Source organism: Polypterus senegalus, chromosome 8 (genome assembly GCF_016835505.1).
Source record: "Polypterus senegalus isolate Bchr_013 chromosome 8, ASM1683550v1, whole genome shotgun sequence".
Taxonomy (NCBI): domain Eukaryota; kingdom Metazoa; phylum Chordata; class Cladistia; order Polypteriformes; family Polypteridae; genus Polypterus; species Polypterus senegalus.
This window is the reverse complement of record NC_053161.1, coordinates 8,481,918-8,501,010: the sequence shown is the minus strand read 5'-3', so window position 1 is coordinate 8,501,010 and position 19,093 is coordinate 8,481,918. Positions and strand designations below refer to the sequence as shown.

The following is a 19,093-nucleotide window of genomic DNA, read 5'->3' as shown; positions in this document are numbered from 1 at the left end:
TCGTCATTTTTGATTACTCCACATAGGGACTCACTAGCTTTGGTTTGGACAACACATGAATGTTACTGGGGCATGTGGAGGCTGGCACACCTTGGTTAAAGCCACTTACCAACCAATGATGCATTTAATCTCAACATAAGGTCCATTTCTTTTTGGAATGTCTTCTCTCCACTTACTCTGGGAGATATACAGTAGTGGCAATTTTACCATACTAGGTGCCCTCTTGCTTACTTTATAACTTCAGTCACTCTAGATATAAAAACAAAGTATAAACATTTTTAAAGCATAGAATAAATAGAATAGTAGCAGTAGAAGAACATCTATCACAATCTGGATATATACTGCTCAAAAGAATTAAAGGAACACTTTTTAATCAGAGTATAGCATAAAGTCAATGAAACTTATGGGATATTAATCTGGTCAATTAAGTAGCAGAGGGGGTTGTTAATCAGTTTCAGCTGCTGTGGTGTTAAAGAAAATAACAACAGATGCACTAGAGGGGCAACAATGAGATGACCCCCAAAACAGGAATGGTTTAACAGGTGGAGGCCACTGACATTTTTCCCTCCTCATCTTTTCTGACTGTTTCTTCACTAGTTTTGCATTTGGCTACAGTCAGTGTCACTACTGGTAGCATGAGGCGATACCTGGACCCTACAGAGGTTGCACAGGTAGTCCAACTTCTCCAGGATGGCACATCAATACGTGTCATTGCCAGAAGGTTTGCTGTGTCTCCCTGCACAGTCTCAAGGGCATGGAGGAGATTCTAGGAGACAAGCAGTTACTCTAGGAGAGCTGGAGAGGGCCATAGAAGGTCCATAACCCATCAGCAGGACCAGTATCTGCTCCTTTGGGCAAGGAGGAACAGGATGAGCACTGCCAGAGCCCTACAAAATGACCTCCAGCAGGCCACTGGTGTGAATGTCTCTGACCAAACAACCAGAAAGACTTCATGAGGGTGACCCAAGGGCCCCATGTCCTCTAATGGGCCCTGAGCTCACTGCCCAGCAGCATGCAGCTCGATTGGCATTCGCCATAGAATACCAGAATTGGCAGATGCACCACTGGTGCCCTGTGCTTTTTACAGATGAGAGCAGGTTCACCCTGAGCACGTGACAGAAGTGAAAGGGTCTGGAGAAGCCATGGAGAACATTATGCTGCCTGTAACATCATTCAGCATGAGCAGTTTGGTGGTGGGTTAATGATTGTCTGGGGAGGCATATCCATGGAGGGTCACACAGACTGCTACAGGCTTGACAAAGGCACCTTGGCTGCCATTAGGTATCAGGATGAAATCCTTGGACCCATTGTCAGACCCTATGCTGGTACAGTGGCTCCTGGTGCACGACAATTCCTGGCCTCATGTGGTGAGAGTATGCAGGCAGTTCCTGGAGGATGAAGGAATTGATACCATTGACTGGCCACCACACTTCCCTGACCTAAATCCAATAGAACACCTCTGGGACATTATGTTTTGGTCCATCCAATGCCACCAGGTTGCACCTCAGACTGTCCAGGAGCTCAGTGATGCCCTGGTCCAGATCTGGGAGGAGATCCCCACAACACCATCTGTCATCTCATTAGAAGCATGCACCGATGTTGTCAGGCATGTATACAAGAACACAGGGGCCATACAAAGTGCTGCATACAATTTTGAGTTGCTGCAATTAAATTTTGGCAAAATGGACTAGCCTGACACATAATTTTTTTCACTCTGATTTTTGTGGCGTCTTTGAATTCAGGGCTCTGTAGGTTGATCATTTTCATTTCCATCAAACGATGTGGCATCCTTTCGTTCCTAACACATTACCCAGTCTATATCAGTATAGATATCCAGGAGGATTTCTTTTTCCCATTGAGATCTGATGTGTTTTCAAAGTGTTCCTTTAATTTTTTGAGCAGTTTATATATATATATATATATATATATATATATATATATATAGTCTTAGAAAACTTACTAAAAATAAGCCTTTATTTTAATAAACATTGTCTGGAAGCTTTAAGATCCAGCAATTAGGCTGATAAACGAGTTGCATTCTTCAATGTCCAGATGAATTGTTCTTTTTCTTTGATGTATCCATGTCTCTGACATTATTTTTTCTTGATTATCTCTTTTACTGAACTTATGAGGCTCTTTTCCATCATCCAAGGTTCATAAAACTAAAACCATTATAGTTTCAGTTCCGCATTATAGATAGTAACAAAAACATGCATATCCAAGCAATACCTTAGACTTACAATATGGCAGAGCTTTTACATTTTAAAGTACTTATCCAACCATTCAGGTAATTGTTAAGCAACCACAAACGCTTTAACAGACAAGTAATGTGAAACCTGTTTAGTGTAACTTCCTGTTTCAGCACAGAAAAGGAGTAAAGTTTATTTGTTAAAGACCACTTTTTAAATGTTAGAAGAAATTAACCGCTCCTTCCTCCAACAATAGTTGGAAAGAGTTTGATTATCCATTAATATTATTGTTGAGCTCTGGTGGGCTGACATTTGTAGATTCAGATTTGCAAAGATTTGTAAATAGAACCAAAATAGAGTCTATCACAGTCACTCTGAACAAAAGTCAAGACAGCTTATTTAACTTATCTATATAAATACAGGGTATATAAAATCCAACGTCTGTCTGTTTGTATGTTTGTCTGCTTTTCGTGAGAGAACTACTTAACGGATTTAGGTTTTTTTTCCTATAATTTGCTTGAACATTCCAGTTGATTTTGCGACTTCTCTCATTGTGCTAAGTATCATAGTTTGCTTGTGGTACCGATTTATTTGTGAAACTCCAAGAGAGATGCAGTGGGCCGAGGAGATGGGGGTGCCAGCCTTCATTCGAGTCGCTCTACCTCTCGCCACATGCGGCAGTGTACCTTGTCTCTGCTTAGTTAGGGATACCTGTTTGTTCAACTGACATTATCGTCTAGAGATTGTTAAGGAGTAACGTTTGACGTTTTTGAGAGAGAGATCAGAGCTACATGTGTTTTAGAGGGTAGCTGCTGATTGCCAGAGATACCACAGTCACATGCTTTTCTTCCCATGCGGGAGACACTCTCCCGTCAGAGAAGAACACAGATGCAGTGCCAACTTTTCACTACTATGTGGGCAGAGCTGCGTGGGACAAGTAGTTTATTAATATAATGTCCATAATTGAGATTTTTATCATCCCATACTGTATCAACTAGCTGAGACCCCAGAATGTACCACAGATGTTCTGTTTACACAACAGGCTAGACAAATGTGCAGACATTATACGGATGGAAGCCATATATGGTTGAGCTTTCTTCTACTGGAAAATTGCACAATCAGGAATTCCTTAAAAGTTATATGGCAAGTGACAGGCCTGCCTTTGCATGCTGTTACACCGTTAAACTTGAATAGCAAGAAGCAGAAGCAACCGACTGCCACAAGCAAGGAAGCCCCACTTTTTGAGTAAATATTCCTTTCTGAAGTTCATAAAATATTTAAGAGTGAAACATGTAGTATCCATCTCTGCTGCTTTAAGTACTCAGGTTTTTAGTGTGGTAACAGATCTTGAAAGTCTGGTTTGTATGCACTGACAAGCTGCTACAACGTTTTTGGCCATGTTGACTTTATTACTAGTGTAAGCATCCATGAAGTTCAACTGATATTCAATACATCACTGTGGTCTATGTATTCAATAAGATTTGCACTCCTATAACCTGTTTATGAAATATTTCCTTCCATGTACCATATATTTTACTTCTAGGCATTATTATATTACAATTATTTCTTTTTGATTTCATTTTGGCTACATATTCATGCTATTTGTTTTCGGTACTATGTAGTATTCATTTATAAGAAAAGTTGTTTTTTGGTTCTGCCAGGTGAAAACACAGAGAAAGTTTTATTTTAAAGTTGTTAAATGTATTACAACACCCTGATATTTTAGAACCCCAGACATGTTGCAGTACCAGGACAAAGTGATACCTATCAAACAAAGAGCACTTGAACTAACAGAGACAACATTTATCTTAGTGATATTTATTTTGAGCTTTTCTAAATGCAAACTAAATATAAAACCTGCTATTTCTGTTGTGACTAGTCTTTATTCTTATTGTGGTTGTTGCTGTGATGGCTTCGAGGCAATACACTAAGCAGAACAACTTTACTACAGTGCATTTTCCAGCACTGAACCCAGTCCATCCTTGGAGCTAATGAAGATTTGCTAATGTTTTCATCATAGCAAATTGACATACTGGGAGTTATGCAGAGCTGTCCCTAAGTCAGAGAAATGAAGAAGCAATAATGACATACTGTATATACTGTACCTAGTAGTACAGTACTAGTTTTGCAGGTAGAGCAGTGGCAGACCTGTAAATTTTAAGACTACTGGGAAATTAACGTGTTGACACTGATTCAAAGCTCTTTTACTGCTAGGGTACAGCATTTCAACTATTTCTAAAGAGATTTCAGCGTGGTCTTTTAGTTAGAGTTACAACGCTAAAGCAGTTATGGTATTTGGAATACTATGGCTATTCCCTGGACCATTATATTGCTACAAGTTAATTACAATCAGATGCATTACACTAATAAACAATATGCGGTTAGTTTCAGTGTATTTATAAAGCCGCGTCAGAAAAATAAGGTGTAACCACACAGGAACAGTAGCATTGCTTTGACGCTGGGTGCCGCCAGTCTGCAAAACCGAGCGGAGAACTTGCGTACGACAAGGTATGAGGTACCGTGGAAAAGTGCGTGGCTTTACGCCAAGTGTAGGTTTTATACATCGCGATTTGAACGTGGAAAATTTCTTACGCAACATTTTTGTATGTACGCACCATTTATACATGGCCCCTTGTCTTTGTTGGAAAGGCACCTTGCACCGTAGAGGCAGTTCAGCCAATTGCAGATTTTGCTCAATCATCAGAAAAAACAAAAACAGGATTATTTGGCTACACAGAACAGAATACTGAGCACGTCAATAAAAATTCAATTTGTATGTTATTTTAGTCTGTTTCTTGGTGAGCTATATGTATCCACACATGGTTTTGTGGCTGGGAAAAATCTACTATATAGTGGTAGCAGTGTGTATTTGGACAGCATCTGATGCCATCACCCAAGTGGCTACCAATAGCTGTGCCAATATGGTCTAGGAGGCAAAGCCCTCACTCACTCACTCACTCGCTTATTCCTTACAGCTTACTTACAAAAGTTAAGCAGGTTTCATTTCGAAATTCAACGCGTAACGGTCATAACGGTCAACAACGTCCGCCATGTTGAACTTTCTTATTTATGGCCCCATCTTCACGAAATTTGGTAGGCGGCTTCCCTGCGCTAACCAAAACCATTGTACGTACTTATTTCGATGGTATGATGCCACTGTCAGCTGCCATATTGAACTTTTCAACGGTCTTTGTTACTTATGGGCCCATCTTCAAGAAATTTGGTACGCGGGTTCCCAAGGCTGATTCCTACTTGCGTACATATATACGTCCATAGCCTGCAGCTCGGTCACCGTGTGAGGCGGCGTTGGGTCCCCCATCCCAATGCCTCCCACGTTGTTGGCTGCCTGCCTATATAAGGCCGTCCGTTGTTCCAGTCTCTACATTCCCTTCCTTGCTACGCCACAGGATTCACGTCTCGCTGCTGATAACTACAGCCTTTTAATTTAATCCACAGCTTCTCTGCGGTTTTATTGTTCATTTATTATGATTATAGTTATTGTGTAGGTATTTTAGACTTACTTTACATTGTTCAGGTACCCATTTCCTTTATCGTTCCAACCGTACCCCCATTAACATGTCTATCGAGGTGATCACCATCGATCAAAGAACTGTCACTTTCCGAGTGGTTTCCATGCCTGGAGATGCCGCCTGCCTTTTCCATTCTCTTTGTTACATATTGCACGGCCATATCAGGCTCACTCTTGATATCCGGAGGAACATTGTGTCTTATGTATTGAATGACTGGGACAGGTTCAAGGTGTGGACTGATGACGGTACAGGAAATAATTATACTACACAGTAGCATTATAAGAGTGAAATGCTTAAACCCTTCACCTATGGATCTGCATGTGAGTTGATGGCTGCAGCTGAATTGTTTGGTTGTCGCTTTCAAGTGTACCGAAATGGCCAAATGTTTTACACCTTTAGACAACTGCCAGTGCCTCTTAAACATCTTAGATTCACAGGTGACGATCTGAGTAGTGGACACTTTGATGTTTATGAATGTTTAAACTCTCAAAAGCTGGATGTGAAGTTATCGATGAAACCGGTTGTATGCTTACAACGCTTGACAGATGCCGAATGTCACTTCAACACAACAAGTCCAGCAAATACTAACGTAATTGAAACAAACCATGAAACTCAAACCGATTATGACAGCAGCAATCCAAGATGTGAGATTTGAAACAAGATTATTGTTCACATGGCCAACTGTACGTTGCATGCTCAAGAGTAAGCTCAGCGCACAGCTTGGTTATATTACAACCGGAGGGCCGTACTCACAATGTGGTATACAAAGAGATCCTTAACAAATAATTATTGGTATATTTTCCCTCAGTTTAAAAAGGTTTAATTTTCTTCTTAATAAAAATTTTAAGGCAGTACTTCGCCGCTGCGAAGCGTGGGTATTTTGCTAGTGTTCTTATAAAATTCAAAGGAAATTAGGTAAATGAAGACAGGCAAAGCACCAGTAAATAGTGCATGATGTGTATTTAATGTGCAACTGAGAAATAAACCTTCTGTGTTAGAGCCATCACAATGTTTCTCAACAAGGCCGTTTAAAATGTAAACATTTTTTTTGCCCTGGAGAAACTATGGTAGAGTGTAATTACAATGTGTGCACAATTATTAGGCAAGTTGTATTTTTGAGGATTAATTTTAATATGGAACAAACACAGTGCTATCAGTCAATCCAAAATGTTAATAAACCTGAATGTTTCACAACGGAAATGTGAGTGTGAACATCATCAGGGGAATACATATGTGCACAATTATTAGGCAACTATTAGTGTGCAGATTTATTATGCAACTAAAGGAAAAATGAAAATTTTCCCATCTCACTTGTTTATTTTCATCTGTTATAGTGAGAATAATAAACAAACACCTCAAAATTTACAAATAAACATCTCTGACATTTCAAAAAAAATCAATCAATCAATCAATGACCAATATAGCCACCCTTCTTTCCAATAACAGTCATAAGCCTTTCCATTCATGGAGTCTGTCAGTTTCTTGATCTGTTGACGATCAGCTTTTGTGGAGCAGTGACTACAGCCTCCCAGACACTCTTCAGAGAGGTGTATTGTTTTTCTCCCCCGTAAATCTAGCGTTTAAGAAGTGCCCACAAGTTCTCGATAGGGTTTAGGTTAGATGAGGAAGGGGGGCCATGTCATTATTCCTTCATCTTTAAGGCCTTTACTGGCTGGCCACGCAGTGGAGAACTTCGATGCAAGTGATGGAGCATTGGCCTGCATAAAAATCATGGTCTTTTCCTGTATCACTGTTTGAAGAAAGTGTCTTGAAAAACTGGCAGTAGGTTTGGGAGTTGATTTTGAGTTCATCTTCAATGCAAAAGGTCCAACTAGCTCATCTTTAAAAATACCAGCTCATACCAGTACCCCACCTCCACGTTGGAGTGGAGCTCTGTGCCCATTACTGATCCACAGGTCCATCCATCTGGTCCATCAAGAGTCACTCTCATCTCATCGGTCCATAAAACCTTTGAAAAAATCTGTCTTCAGATATTTCTTGGCCCAGTTTTGACGTTTCAACTTATGTTTCTTGTTCAGTGGTGGTTGGGCTTCAGCCCTCCTTACCTTGGCCATGTCTTTGAGCACTGAACACCTTGTACTTCTGGGCACTCCAGGTAGGTTGCAGCTCTGGAATATGAAAGTACTGGAGGATAATGGGTTCCTGGTAGCTTCACGTTTGATTCTTCTCAAATCTTTGGCAGCTAATTTGCGTCTTTTGTTCTCAACACGTTTCTTGCGACCCTGTTGACTATTTGCAACAAAATGTTTGATGGTTCTGTGATCACACACCAATATCTTAGCAATTCCAAAAGTGCTGCATCCCTCTGAAAGACTTTTTACAATTTTTGACGTTTCAGAGTCAGTTAAATCTCTTTTTTGGCCCATTTTGCCTGAGGAAAACTAGCTGCCTAATAATTCTGCACACCTTGATATAGGGTGTTGATCTCCTTAGGCCACACCCTCCCTCATTACACAAATACACATCACCTGACGTGCTTAAATCCAATAAGCATTCAAGTTAATACAGCTTGGAGTTGGAATATACGCATTAAAAATGATGATATGGTCAAAATACTCGCCTAATAATTGTGCACACAGTGTATTAGGGGGGTTGAAATGGGCTGCTGTTTAATGCCTATGTTAGCATCTAAGACACAGACTGGACATCTTCAATTAGCTGCCTTACTGACAGTAAACAAGAAATTTGTATCATGGTTGGGTACTGTACATGAGGAATACAGGTTGTAGCCGGCTGCTTGCTTAATATTTATACTTTTCCGAGAGAGTGTTGCTAATTCATTTGTATTTAGAACAACCTAAATTTGATGGGGCATAAACTCAAGAAGATATCAGATGTTCAGCATGGGGAGTCCAACATGTCACATAACTATTGCAAAATAACTGTTCCAAGCCTTGTATCGTGGAGCTTTAACCTGCTAATAAAGTCCATTCACAGATGGGCACACTGCTACCATGAAAACCATCCCTTTTCTTTATAACACCATGACCAGTCTATACTGTTGACACCTGGTGATTGCAATGGGTTTTCCACCATTGCCCTGTCCTTTGGACAAACTAAAGTAGCAAAAAATGGAGTTTGTAACTTCAGGGAATGATTTTCCAGTGTTTGCATTCTTTATCCCTCCTCCAATCACTGACTAAAAGTTGACCATGATTAGACAGTGAAGTGCCAAACTCCATCTGTAACAAGGCACAGCAACTAGCGTGGAACAACTAGTTGACAGACTAAGCTTATGCATCTCTGAGCAGAAGTTCTGTCTGCCTCTTATTAATGACAGAAGGGCAATTTCTGGATTTCTATGGTGTAGCGACTGATTCTTCACATGCCCATTATATTATCATTGGTGAATACTCCAGCTGTTTTGTTGTTCCTGCTGCATGTGTACCAGAAAGTATGGTACTCACTACCATGCTATACCCAAATTCACTGAAATCTTCCCTTTTCTATTCTACATTACATTTGAACTACACATATGCACTCAAATAATCCATTACTCCCTCTTCCTGCTTTTCTGGCATTTTCTGCACATCATAGTTATTAATTGACTGGGGGACAACAGGCGATTCTAAAAATATAACCACTTGGTGCATACTGCAAATCATATGCATGTAGCATACAAGGAAAAAATTGAAGATGCAAGCTGACTCAGTGTCAAGAAGTGAAACTGATCGTTGTTAAGTCAGACTGGTGAGAAACTGTCTTTGGATGGTCATTAAAAATAATGAAATAATTCACCCTGTGGTGTCATGGCAAAGTGCTGCCCACCAGTTGTGTAACTGGGATGTGGTCCAATCTTGGTGAGCAATTAAGGGAGGATTTGCATCATTCTACAATGGCATGCTTCTGTGTCTGTGACAGAGCGTCTCTGTCCCAACCCTCTGCTCCTTACTTGTGCTTTGATTATTGCACTATTAAAGATATTTAGTTGAAGAATTTGAAATTTTGCCACCTTTAGAAGTGTGCCACTTGTATTTTTTTAAGATTGTAACAGTGGAATGTTTTTATTAAACACACTGCATTTACAAAACTATACATAATATACAGTAAAAACAAAAGCTTTAATTTAGAAATGCAATAGAAAATATCAACACCCAAATGAAACAGAACTTTATAAAAAGATTTACACAGTTAACTATGAGTGCAGTATCCAAGTGACACACTATGTTTGAAAAAAATCTTTGATTGCCTCCTCTTGGTGTGTCAAATGAAATAATCTTTAACATAACTGCACTTATATCGGCACTAGCAATATCGTAATTCATTTTCAAAACCATAAATTTTTGCTTTCAAGCTTTTCAGTTGCCCTTGGATTTTCTTCGTGCGGAAGTTGGATTGTCGGACTTCATGCAGAATTGCCAAATCCTGATCTGGTCCAACATTCAACGTCACCTAAAAAGGTACATCATAGCATTAGATATTTACACATACCAATTAATAGGTTTCTAGCAGGGATTTCAAATAAACAATGGATTACAAATAAACCAGATTTATTCAAATAACCATTCAACTTTAATTACAAAAAAAACTTTATTTTACTCCAAAAAACAACTTCCTATGTCCTCGAATATAAAATCAGTCCTGGAATAAAAACAGCAGCTTTCATAATATTTCTAGGCAACTAATTATATTCATAACAAAAAGTATAGCATCCTGAAAGGTGAAGGGAATGTTTCAATATACTGAGGTACCCTGTATAATCAAAGCTCTAACACAATTTAAAAATCATATTAAAACTAAAAAGTAATAAAAAATATCATTTGGTAAATTTTCAGTGTACACTCTCTGTCTGCCTTCTAAATTCACCACCATTAATTGGTCAAGACAGTCTAAGTGCACACTATTATGGGAAAGCATCTTTCCTGTTTATGTTCTACATGGAGTTTTCTGGAATTATTAATAATATTTTAGCAAAAGATCCATGCATTTTCCAAAATTTGACAATATGAATGGATAACGGACATGTGGATTATGTGACATGAGGTACAGGAGAATTATTTTTTCTTTTTCGCATGGAGGTTTTTCACATCATTTGCTGCTTGACAGTCACTTTAAGTTCCACTACATCATTAAAACTCTCCAGCGCACACTGAATTTCTAAAGGAGCAAAATCTGTTGAGTTTTCAAATAAAGATTTGTTCCAAGGTTTATATTATTCTTCAACTGAGCAGAGACCTGACCAATTTACTTACTTTATATTAGTTCAAAACTTAAATGTTATAAATATAAGTCATACATGGATTTGAATTTTTTTCCTTTTGAGAACATTGATCTATAGCTATTGTATTTTTCTGATATGGTAATGGGGAGGAAAAAAAAAAAAAAACTGGACATGTGAATACTCTTGTGAAGTGAAACACTGACATGTAACAAAATGACAAATGAACAAGTTAATATCTGTGTATTTGTTTTGTTTTGACAGCATTCATGTTTTAATTCAATGGTGCGAGATACACTAGAAAATGCATACCGACATACAAAATGCACTTGTAGGTGAACTAAATATTTTTTGTGATGTTTTAATGCAAAATGTGAGTTGTGGACACCAACATTTTGTAAATGTTCTGGTAAAACAAGCTTATTCAGTTTGTTTGGGTTGAAATAAGCTATGAGAATAAACATTATAAAACATGAGCAGCTTTTGGCCATTTTCATTTTGTAAAAGTAACTATCAGGGGGGAAAAAAGGTTAGAGATCCCTGGACTAAAAACTAGACTGACTGCATCTTTCATACAATCATGAGCTGGACTGCATATTTCAAAGTTAGTTAGGAATTAAATGGGTGTTATCAGACAAATATACCTCAATTATCAAACTAGAAGTAAAAAATAATCAAGTCTTTAAAAAAAAATATACTACAATGAACAATTACCAGCAAAACAGCCAGCTGCTTGGTTTTGTTGATAAATAAAAATGCTCTGCTGTCAAATAACAGCTTCTCCAGCTCCCTAACAAGGTGTTAAATATACTGCCCAAAAGAATTAAAGGAACACTTTTTAATCAGAGTATAGCATAAAGTCAATGAAACTTTTGGGATATTAATCTGGTCAGTTAAGTAGCAGAGGGGGTTGTTAATCAGTTTCAGCTGCTGTGGTGTTAATGAAATTAACAACAGATGCACTAGAGGGGCAACAATGAGATGACCCCCAAAACACGAATGGTTTAACAGGTGGAGGCCACTGACATTTTTCCCTCCTCATCTTGTCTGACTGTTTCTTCACTAGTTTTGCATTTGGCTACAGTCAGTGTCACTACTGGTAGCATGAGGCGATACCTGCACCCTACAGAGGTTGCACAGGTAGTCCAACTTCTCCAGGATGGCACATCAATACGTGTCATTGCCAGAAGGTTTGCTGTGTCTCCCTGCACAGTCTCAAGGGCATGGAGGAGATTCTAGGAGACAAGCAGTTACTCTAGGAGAGCTGGAGAGGGCCATAGAAGGTCCATAACCCATCAGCAGGACCAGAGTCTGCTCCTTTGGGCAAGGAGGAACAGGATGAGCACTGCCAGAGCCCTACAAAATGACCTCCAGCAGGCCACTGGTGTGAATGTCTCTGACCAAACAACCAGAAAGACTTCATGAGGGTGACCCAAGGGCCCCATGTCCTCTAATGGGCCCTGAGCTCACTGCCCAGCACCATGCAGCTCGATTGGCATTCGCCATAGAATACCAGAATTGGCAGATGCACCACTGGTGCCCTGTGCTTTTTACAGATGAGAGAAGGTTCACCCTGAGCACATGACAGAAGTGAAAGGGTCTGGAGAAGCCATGGAGAACATTATGCTGCTTGTAACATCATTCAGCATGAGCAGTTTGGTGGTGGGTTAATGATTGTCTGGGGAGGCATATCCATGGAGGGTCACACAGACCGCTACAGGCTTGACAAAGGCACCTTGGCTGCCATTAGGTATCAGGATGAAATCCTTGGACCCATTGTCAGACCCTATGCTGGTACAGTGGCTCCTGGTGCACGACAATTCCTGGCCTCATGTGGTGAGAGTATACAGGCAGTTCCTGGAGGATGAAGGAATTGATACCATTGACTGGCCACCACACTTTCCTGACCTAAATCCAATAGAACACCTCTGGGACATTATGTTTTGGTCCATCCAATGCCACCAGGTTGCACCTCAGATTGTCCAGGAGCTCAGTGATGCCCTGGTCCAGATCTGGGAGGAGATCCCCCACAACACCATCTGTCATCTCATTAGAAGCATGCACCGATGTTGTCAGGCATGTATACAAGAACACAGGGGCCATACAAAGTGCTGCGTACAATTTTGAGTTGCTGCAATTAAATTTTGGCAAAATGGACTAGCCTGACACAATTTTTTCACTCTGATTTTTGGGGCGTCTTTGAATTCAGGGCTCTGTAGGTTGATCATTTTCATTTCCATCAAACGATGTGGCATCCTTTCGTTTCTAACACATTACCCAGTCTATATCAGTATAGATATCCAGGAGGATTTTTTTTTCCCCATTGACATCTGATGTGTTTTCAAAGTGTTCCTTTAATTTTTTTAAGCAGTTTAGTTACTGTTTTGGAAGTCTCAGACTCTTTTCTCAGTATTTTTACTGATCACATAATAATAAAGTTTACTATTAATAATCAATAACATCAAACATCAGTTAGCCTATTACATCAGTCTGAATCAGCATCAGTATTAGCCCTACATGGGGCCAATTTGCCAATTCATATTAGACCTTTCAATGTAGTATTCCATGAAGGAGTATAATAAGCATCACAATATATGATAATGACAATTTTGGAAAATATTCACTTTTTTAGTAAACAAAATCTATGTCACAGACAAATGGTAAGAAAGCATTTTAAAATTGAATACTTTTGACATAGACTAAAAAAATATTTCAACATCCCTAATATTTTTGTTCATTTTTTGAAGAATGGATGTAAACAAGTAAAGTTTTAAGAAAAAACTATACCTTGAAAAGCTGCTTTTCCAAATCTTTGAGTCTCTGCCGTAAAAGTTTGATGTCATTTTTAAAACCTTCCACCTCCATGGCTCTTCTCTTTTCTAAAGCTTCATAGCGTGTAGTCATCAACTGAAGCCTCTTTGCCATCTTATCAGAGCGCTCCTAAAAGTTTTAAAAAAGTACAAATCATCAGATGAAAATATATTTTTCTAATTATGATTCTCTGTTTCAACAGAAAAATTTTTATGCAGCACAATGTATTCTGGTTGGCATCATGCCACACTGGTTAGCGTTGCTTCCTCAAGGATCCAAAGGCCTGAGTTCAAATCCCACAAAGGGAATTCCATGTATTCCCTGTTAATATATGGGTTTTCCTCCCAAACCATGTGCACGAATGCCTAAATGGTGATTCCAAATTGGCCTTGTAAAAGTGCAAGTGTGGGTCTGTATGTAGGTAGGCTGTAACTGAGTCCGGGCCTCATGACATTGACCTGAATTGAGTGGGTTTCAGAATGTTATGATCAAGGTCCCCTTGTCTGCAACACAGTGATTCTGTAATTATTTTAAGATGCTGTGTTTGTTGACAGATTCAGTTGGAGAGATATGGATTTATGTGGAAATTTGATTGCACAAAGCATGTTCCACACTAACTGATGGTTTTCATGGCATGCATTTTTACATTTTATTGTATTTTTAAAATAAATTATAATTTTGAACAAATGAAAACTATTTTTTAAAAATCACTGCAATATGTATGATTGAGTACAAACTTACCGTATCTCCAAAGATAATCTGAAAACTGAATTAACACAGTACTAAACAGATGTTTGATAAAAAAAGGATCTCTTTTTTCCTCCTATATAATCTTTTCTGCATATTGTTACTGTAATAATTTTGTGCGACCATAACCCTTTAAAAAGTTTGAAGAGACTAGTGACAAAATCCTCTGCTGCAAAGGTTACACCCACAGGGCTTCCTTCAGTCTAAGCACCTAAAACCACCAAAGTTTGAGGGAGCGAGCTAAAGAAACTGAACAAAAAATGTGACAAAGAAAGGAAATAAAAAAATAAAATTCATTTAACTGAAGCTTAATGATTAATTTGTACATTGTAGTGAGTGCTGCAACACAATAGACAGATAGTCACGCAACAATACTGTAGTTACTGTTCTCCACACATTTGAGTAGTCTTGACAATAGTCTTGTGTCATTTTGACAATTGTCTAACTATAAGGTCATAACAGCAGCAAATCGAGTTAAGATAGCCATTGTGTCCTGTACACATATTATGTGTTAAAATGCTGAAGCTGCATTCTGGCATGGCATATTTGTTAATGTTAATTTCCTTTAGTTATTCCTTTAGATAAGCAGTCAGAAGGTGAATGTTGTGCAGCCTCGTGCTTCTACTGGTATACTTAGGCAGATTTTTGATTTAGGGGTTGCGAGTACGGAAATCTGCATATCCTGTGTCTCTTTGTCATCAGTTCTCTTAATGGAAGTTCTTTTGATGAGATGCGACACATTGTTTACTTAGATGACAATTCTTCCAATCTTGCATTAAAATGTTCACTATCAAGACAACTATGAACAATAGAGAGCACAAAATGCACCTGTGACAATTTATCATTCACTTTTACCAAAGGTCCATTGATGTCTTTGAATGCCAATGAATAATCTGATTTTACAGAAATATTTTTCTCTTGCAACAAGTTATGTTTATTTTTAACACATGCGACATACATTTATGTGTTTAATAGGGTCTTTTTAGGAGACTTTTTTTTTGCTGTAGACAACTTATAATAATCAGAAGTTGGCTCTTTGTCGGTTTAATGAGATCACCATTGTCCTTTGCAGTTTAAAATCACCAACCTACTTTGAGTGCCACCTTCATGAAGTGCTGGATTGGAAATGTGACACTCAGTTAGATGTCTAATTGTTCCTGCAAAGTTTTAACTAAAAGTTTAAATTGTTGATCTTAAAAAAGTAGAATCTGACGATACCTCAACAATATAAAAATGAAAAATTAGTTATTCGAACAATGGATAGTAAAGACAACTTACTTTGAAAATCTCTCTTCCAACATCACCCTCTTCTCTGATCTGAGCCAATTCATTTTCCAGACTCACACATTGTTCCCGGTACATGTTGGCCATTTGGTGGGCTTGCTTTACTTGCTCTTCCAAAGACTATAATAAAATAGTTATTAATATTCAATGCATTAATGATCTGAAATGAAGTTTTGATTGGGCAAACTGCAGAATACAGCATTGCAGTCAGAATAAATTTTTATTTTTAATATACAAATTACCAATATAATGATTTCTGCATCCATTGTTTATCCTAGATTACATCTTACTCAAATACTTCTGTATGACAATACAAGTGACTATCTGTAGCTTAAGCCTGAAGGAAGGGTTAAAATGTCAGAGAATTACAAAAACCATGCTAAATTTGTACATAGATTCAGTGTTAATGTACCCATCAGATACCTGAAAATGTAACATTATTTTATGTAGTGTCACAAGAAACATTAATCTATACTAATAAAAGGCAAAGCCCTCACTGACTCACTCACTCATCACTAATACTCCAACTTCCCGTGTAGGTAGAAGGCTGAAATTTGGCAGGCTCATTCCTTACAGCTTACTTACAAAAGTTGGGCAGGTTTCATTTCGAAATTCTACGCGTAATGGTCATAACTGGAACCTATTTTTCTCTATATACTGTAATAGACGTTAGCTCGATGGCCGTGGGGGGCATAGCTGCGTGTGACATTATCACGCCTCCCACGTAATCACGTGAACTAATTTGACCGCAGTACATAGAAAAGAAGGAAGAGCTCCCAAAGAGCGCTGAAGAAAAACGCAGAATAATTTATTCGCGAGATACAAGTTTAATGAGAAGACACGAGGTATAAATGAGACTTTTAAGTGCCGGGTCTTAGCTAACATTAAATAAAGCCGTGGACATCGCAACATCACACAAGAGAGCAGCTCACATGAACTGACTGAACGCAGTACGAGTGATCACTTCCATGCATCAAACCTGTTCAAAAAACGCATTACACAATTGACAAGGTGATGGCTTTATATGTCGTTCGGTAATAAAACAGCGGAGAAGCTGTGTAAAGGCTGTTTCACAAAAGAACAGCGGAGTGTCTTATATGAGCAGACAGTCAGCTAAAGAAGGGAATCAATAAATATCTATAAATCGTAATAAACAAAAAAAAAATAACGTACAAGCCGCGGATTAAATAAAGGAAATGGGTACCTGAACCTGAAAGTAAGTCTCGAATAGCTACACAATAACTATAAGAATCGTAATAAAAACAGTACAGAACCGTGAAGCAAGGAGAAACGATGGCCTTATATGGCGTTCGTTTATAAAGCAGCGGAGAAGCTGTGTGAAGGCAGCTACACAAAAAAACAGCCTTCTGATCTCCCATTTCAATTGAAATGCCTCAAATTTCCAGTAAGGCTCTGCTTCACGATGACAATTAATAAGTCTCAGGGACACACCCTATAAAAGGTTGCCATTGATTTGAGGCAACATTGCTTTCCTCCTGGACAAAACTATACGTTGCATTCTCAAAAGTAATCTCAGTGCACAGCTTGGTCATATTACAACCGGACTGCTGAACTGACAACGTGGTATACAAAGAGATCCTTAACAGATAGTTATTGGTATATTTTCCCTCAGTTTAAAAAGGTTTCCTTTTCTTCTTAATAAAAATTTAAAAGCAGTTCTTCGTAAGCACGGCGGGGATTTTGCTATATACAGTATATATATATATATATATATACAGTATATATATATATATATATATATATATATACACACAGTATATATATATATACGTGTATATATATATATATATATATATATATATATATATATAGTAATAAAAGGCAAAGCCCTCACTGACTGACTCACTGACTGATCACTAATTCTCCAACTTCCTGTGTATTTAGAAGGCTGAAATTTGGCAGGCTCATTCCTTACAGCTTACTTACAAAACTTGGGCAGGTTTCATTTCGAAATTCTATGCGTAATGGTCATAACTAGAAGCTATTTTTCTCCATTTACTGTAATGGAGTTGAGCTCGAAAGTCGTGGGGGGCGGAGTTTCGTGTGACATCATCACGCCTCCCACGTAATCACACAGTACATAGAAAACCAGGAAGAGCTCCAAAAACCGCTGAAGAAAACATACATTATATAATTAAGAAGGCAGCGAAACAATTAGAAGCGGCGAAAGTGACATATAAAACCATATTCAGCGGCTCACATGAACTGACACAGTGCGCAGACAAAAAGCAACAGTTCCAAAGAGCGCTGAACAAAAACCGAATTACACTGCTATGCTCAAATAGACAAACCACACGGCGTGGCGCAATAGTAGAGGCTTTGCCTCTAGCGCCGGTGTCCGAGGTTCGATACCCAAGAGGAGATACACTGAGTATGTACGCGCGCTTCCCGATTCATTTTAGCCTCGCATCCCCTTGGTTTGAGACGTATGAAAAAATATGCAGTTAACGCAGAAAGACAGATCACCAATTGAAGCTTTATGAATAATGGATACTTGATTCGGGATAAATGATTGTTTTGGTAAAGCCATACTCAGTGTATTCATTAGATGAACGGTAAAAAAGTAAGAGCGAGGGGAGGGTAACTTATTGAGGCACACAGGCAAAACCACAATAGCACGCGGGCTCAATGTACTGTAGTGCGCGTCAACTCGATCTGAATTGCACGATCACATTTGAAAAAATATATCTTTTCAAGTTCTATTTAGTCCATATGTGTCAAACTCAAGGCCCGCAGGCCACATCCACGAGATCATTTTATATATTATTGTTATTAATGGCCCGGGGATATGAAGCGCTGGTAACACAATAAACTACAGATCCCATAATGCAGCGCTTCAGCTGCCTTGCCGAACACTTACCGTGTTAATCAAGTCTAGCTTATGATGCTGCAAGTTATTGCGAAGCTAGCCCACACGATGCCGAAGAGAAAAGGTGATTCTGAACATAGAGCCTTTAAAAACCGATGGGAGGCTGAGTATATGTTTACTGACATTGCCGGTAAACCCGTGTCTCAGTTGTGGAGCTAATGTGGCTGTAATTACAGAATTTAATCTAAGATGGCACTATGAGACAAAACATCAAGATAACCTGAAAGACCTGAATGCAATGCAGAAGATACAGAAAGCAGAAGAGTTAAAGAAGAATCTGACACTTCAGCAGACGTTTTTACCCGTGCAAAATCACAAAGTGATTTCAAGTGAAGCTACTTTTATGGGAGACACAAATGCACCAGTGCAACTTGCCCCACTTTCCCTGTTGCCAAGTAATGTTGAACCAAGTCGGCACTACGATGTTCCCAAATACGCACTTTGCTGATAAACTGAGCGCACT

The 19,093-nt window shown here is 38.8% G+C and overlaps 1 protein-coding gene across 3 annotated transcripts in view; it reads right to left on the bottom strand.

Moving 5' to 3' along the window:
• Positions 1-9,782: 9,782 nt before the first annotated feature.
• Positions 9,783-19,093, bottom strand: part of ccdc77 (coiled-coil domain containing 77) — a 52,559-nt gene continuing 43,248 nt past the window's right edge. For 2 of the 3 annotated variants that reach the window (XM_039760669.1, XM_039760667.1), the window contains 3 exons: positions 15,735-15,860; positions 13,686-13,838; positions 9,986-10,132 (listed from right to left, as the gene is read on the bottom strand). In XM_039760669.1, coding sequence (XP_039616603.1) covers positions 9,986-10,132; positions 13,686-13,838; positions 15,735-15,860 — 426 coding nt within the window. Of the gene's footprint in view, positions 10,133-13,685; positions 13,839-15,734; positions 15,861-19,093 lie in introns of all 3 variants that reach the window. The other variant, XM_039760668.1, reaches the window with a different exon arrangement.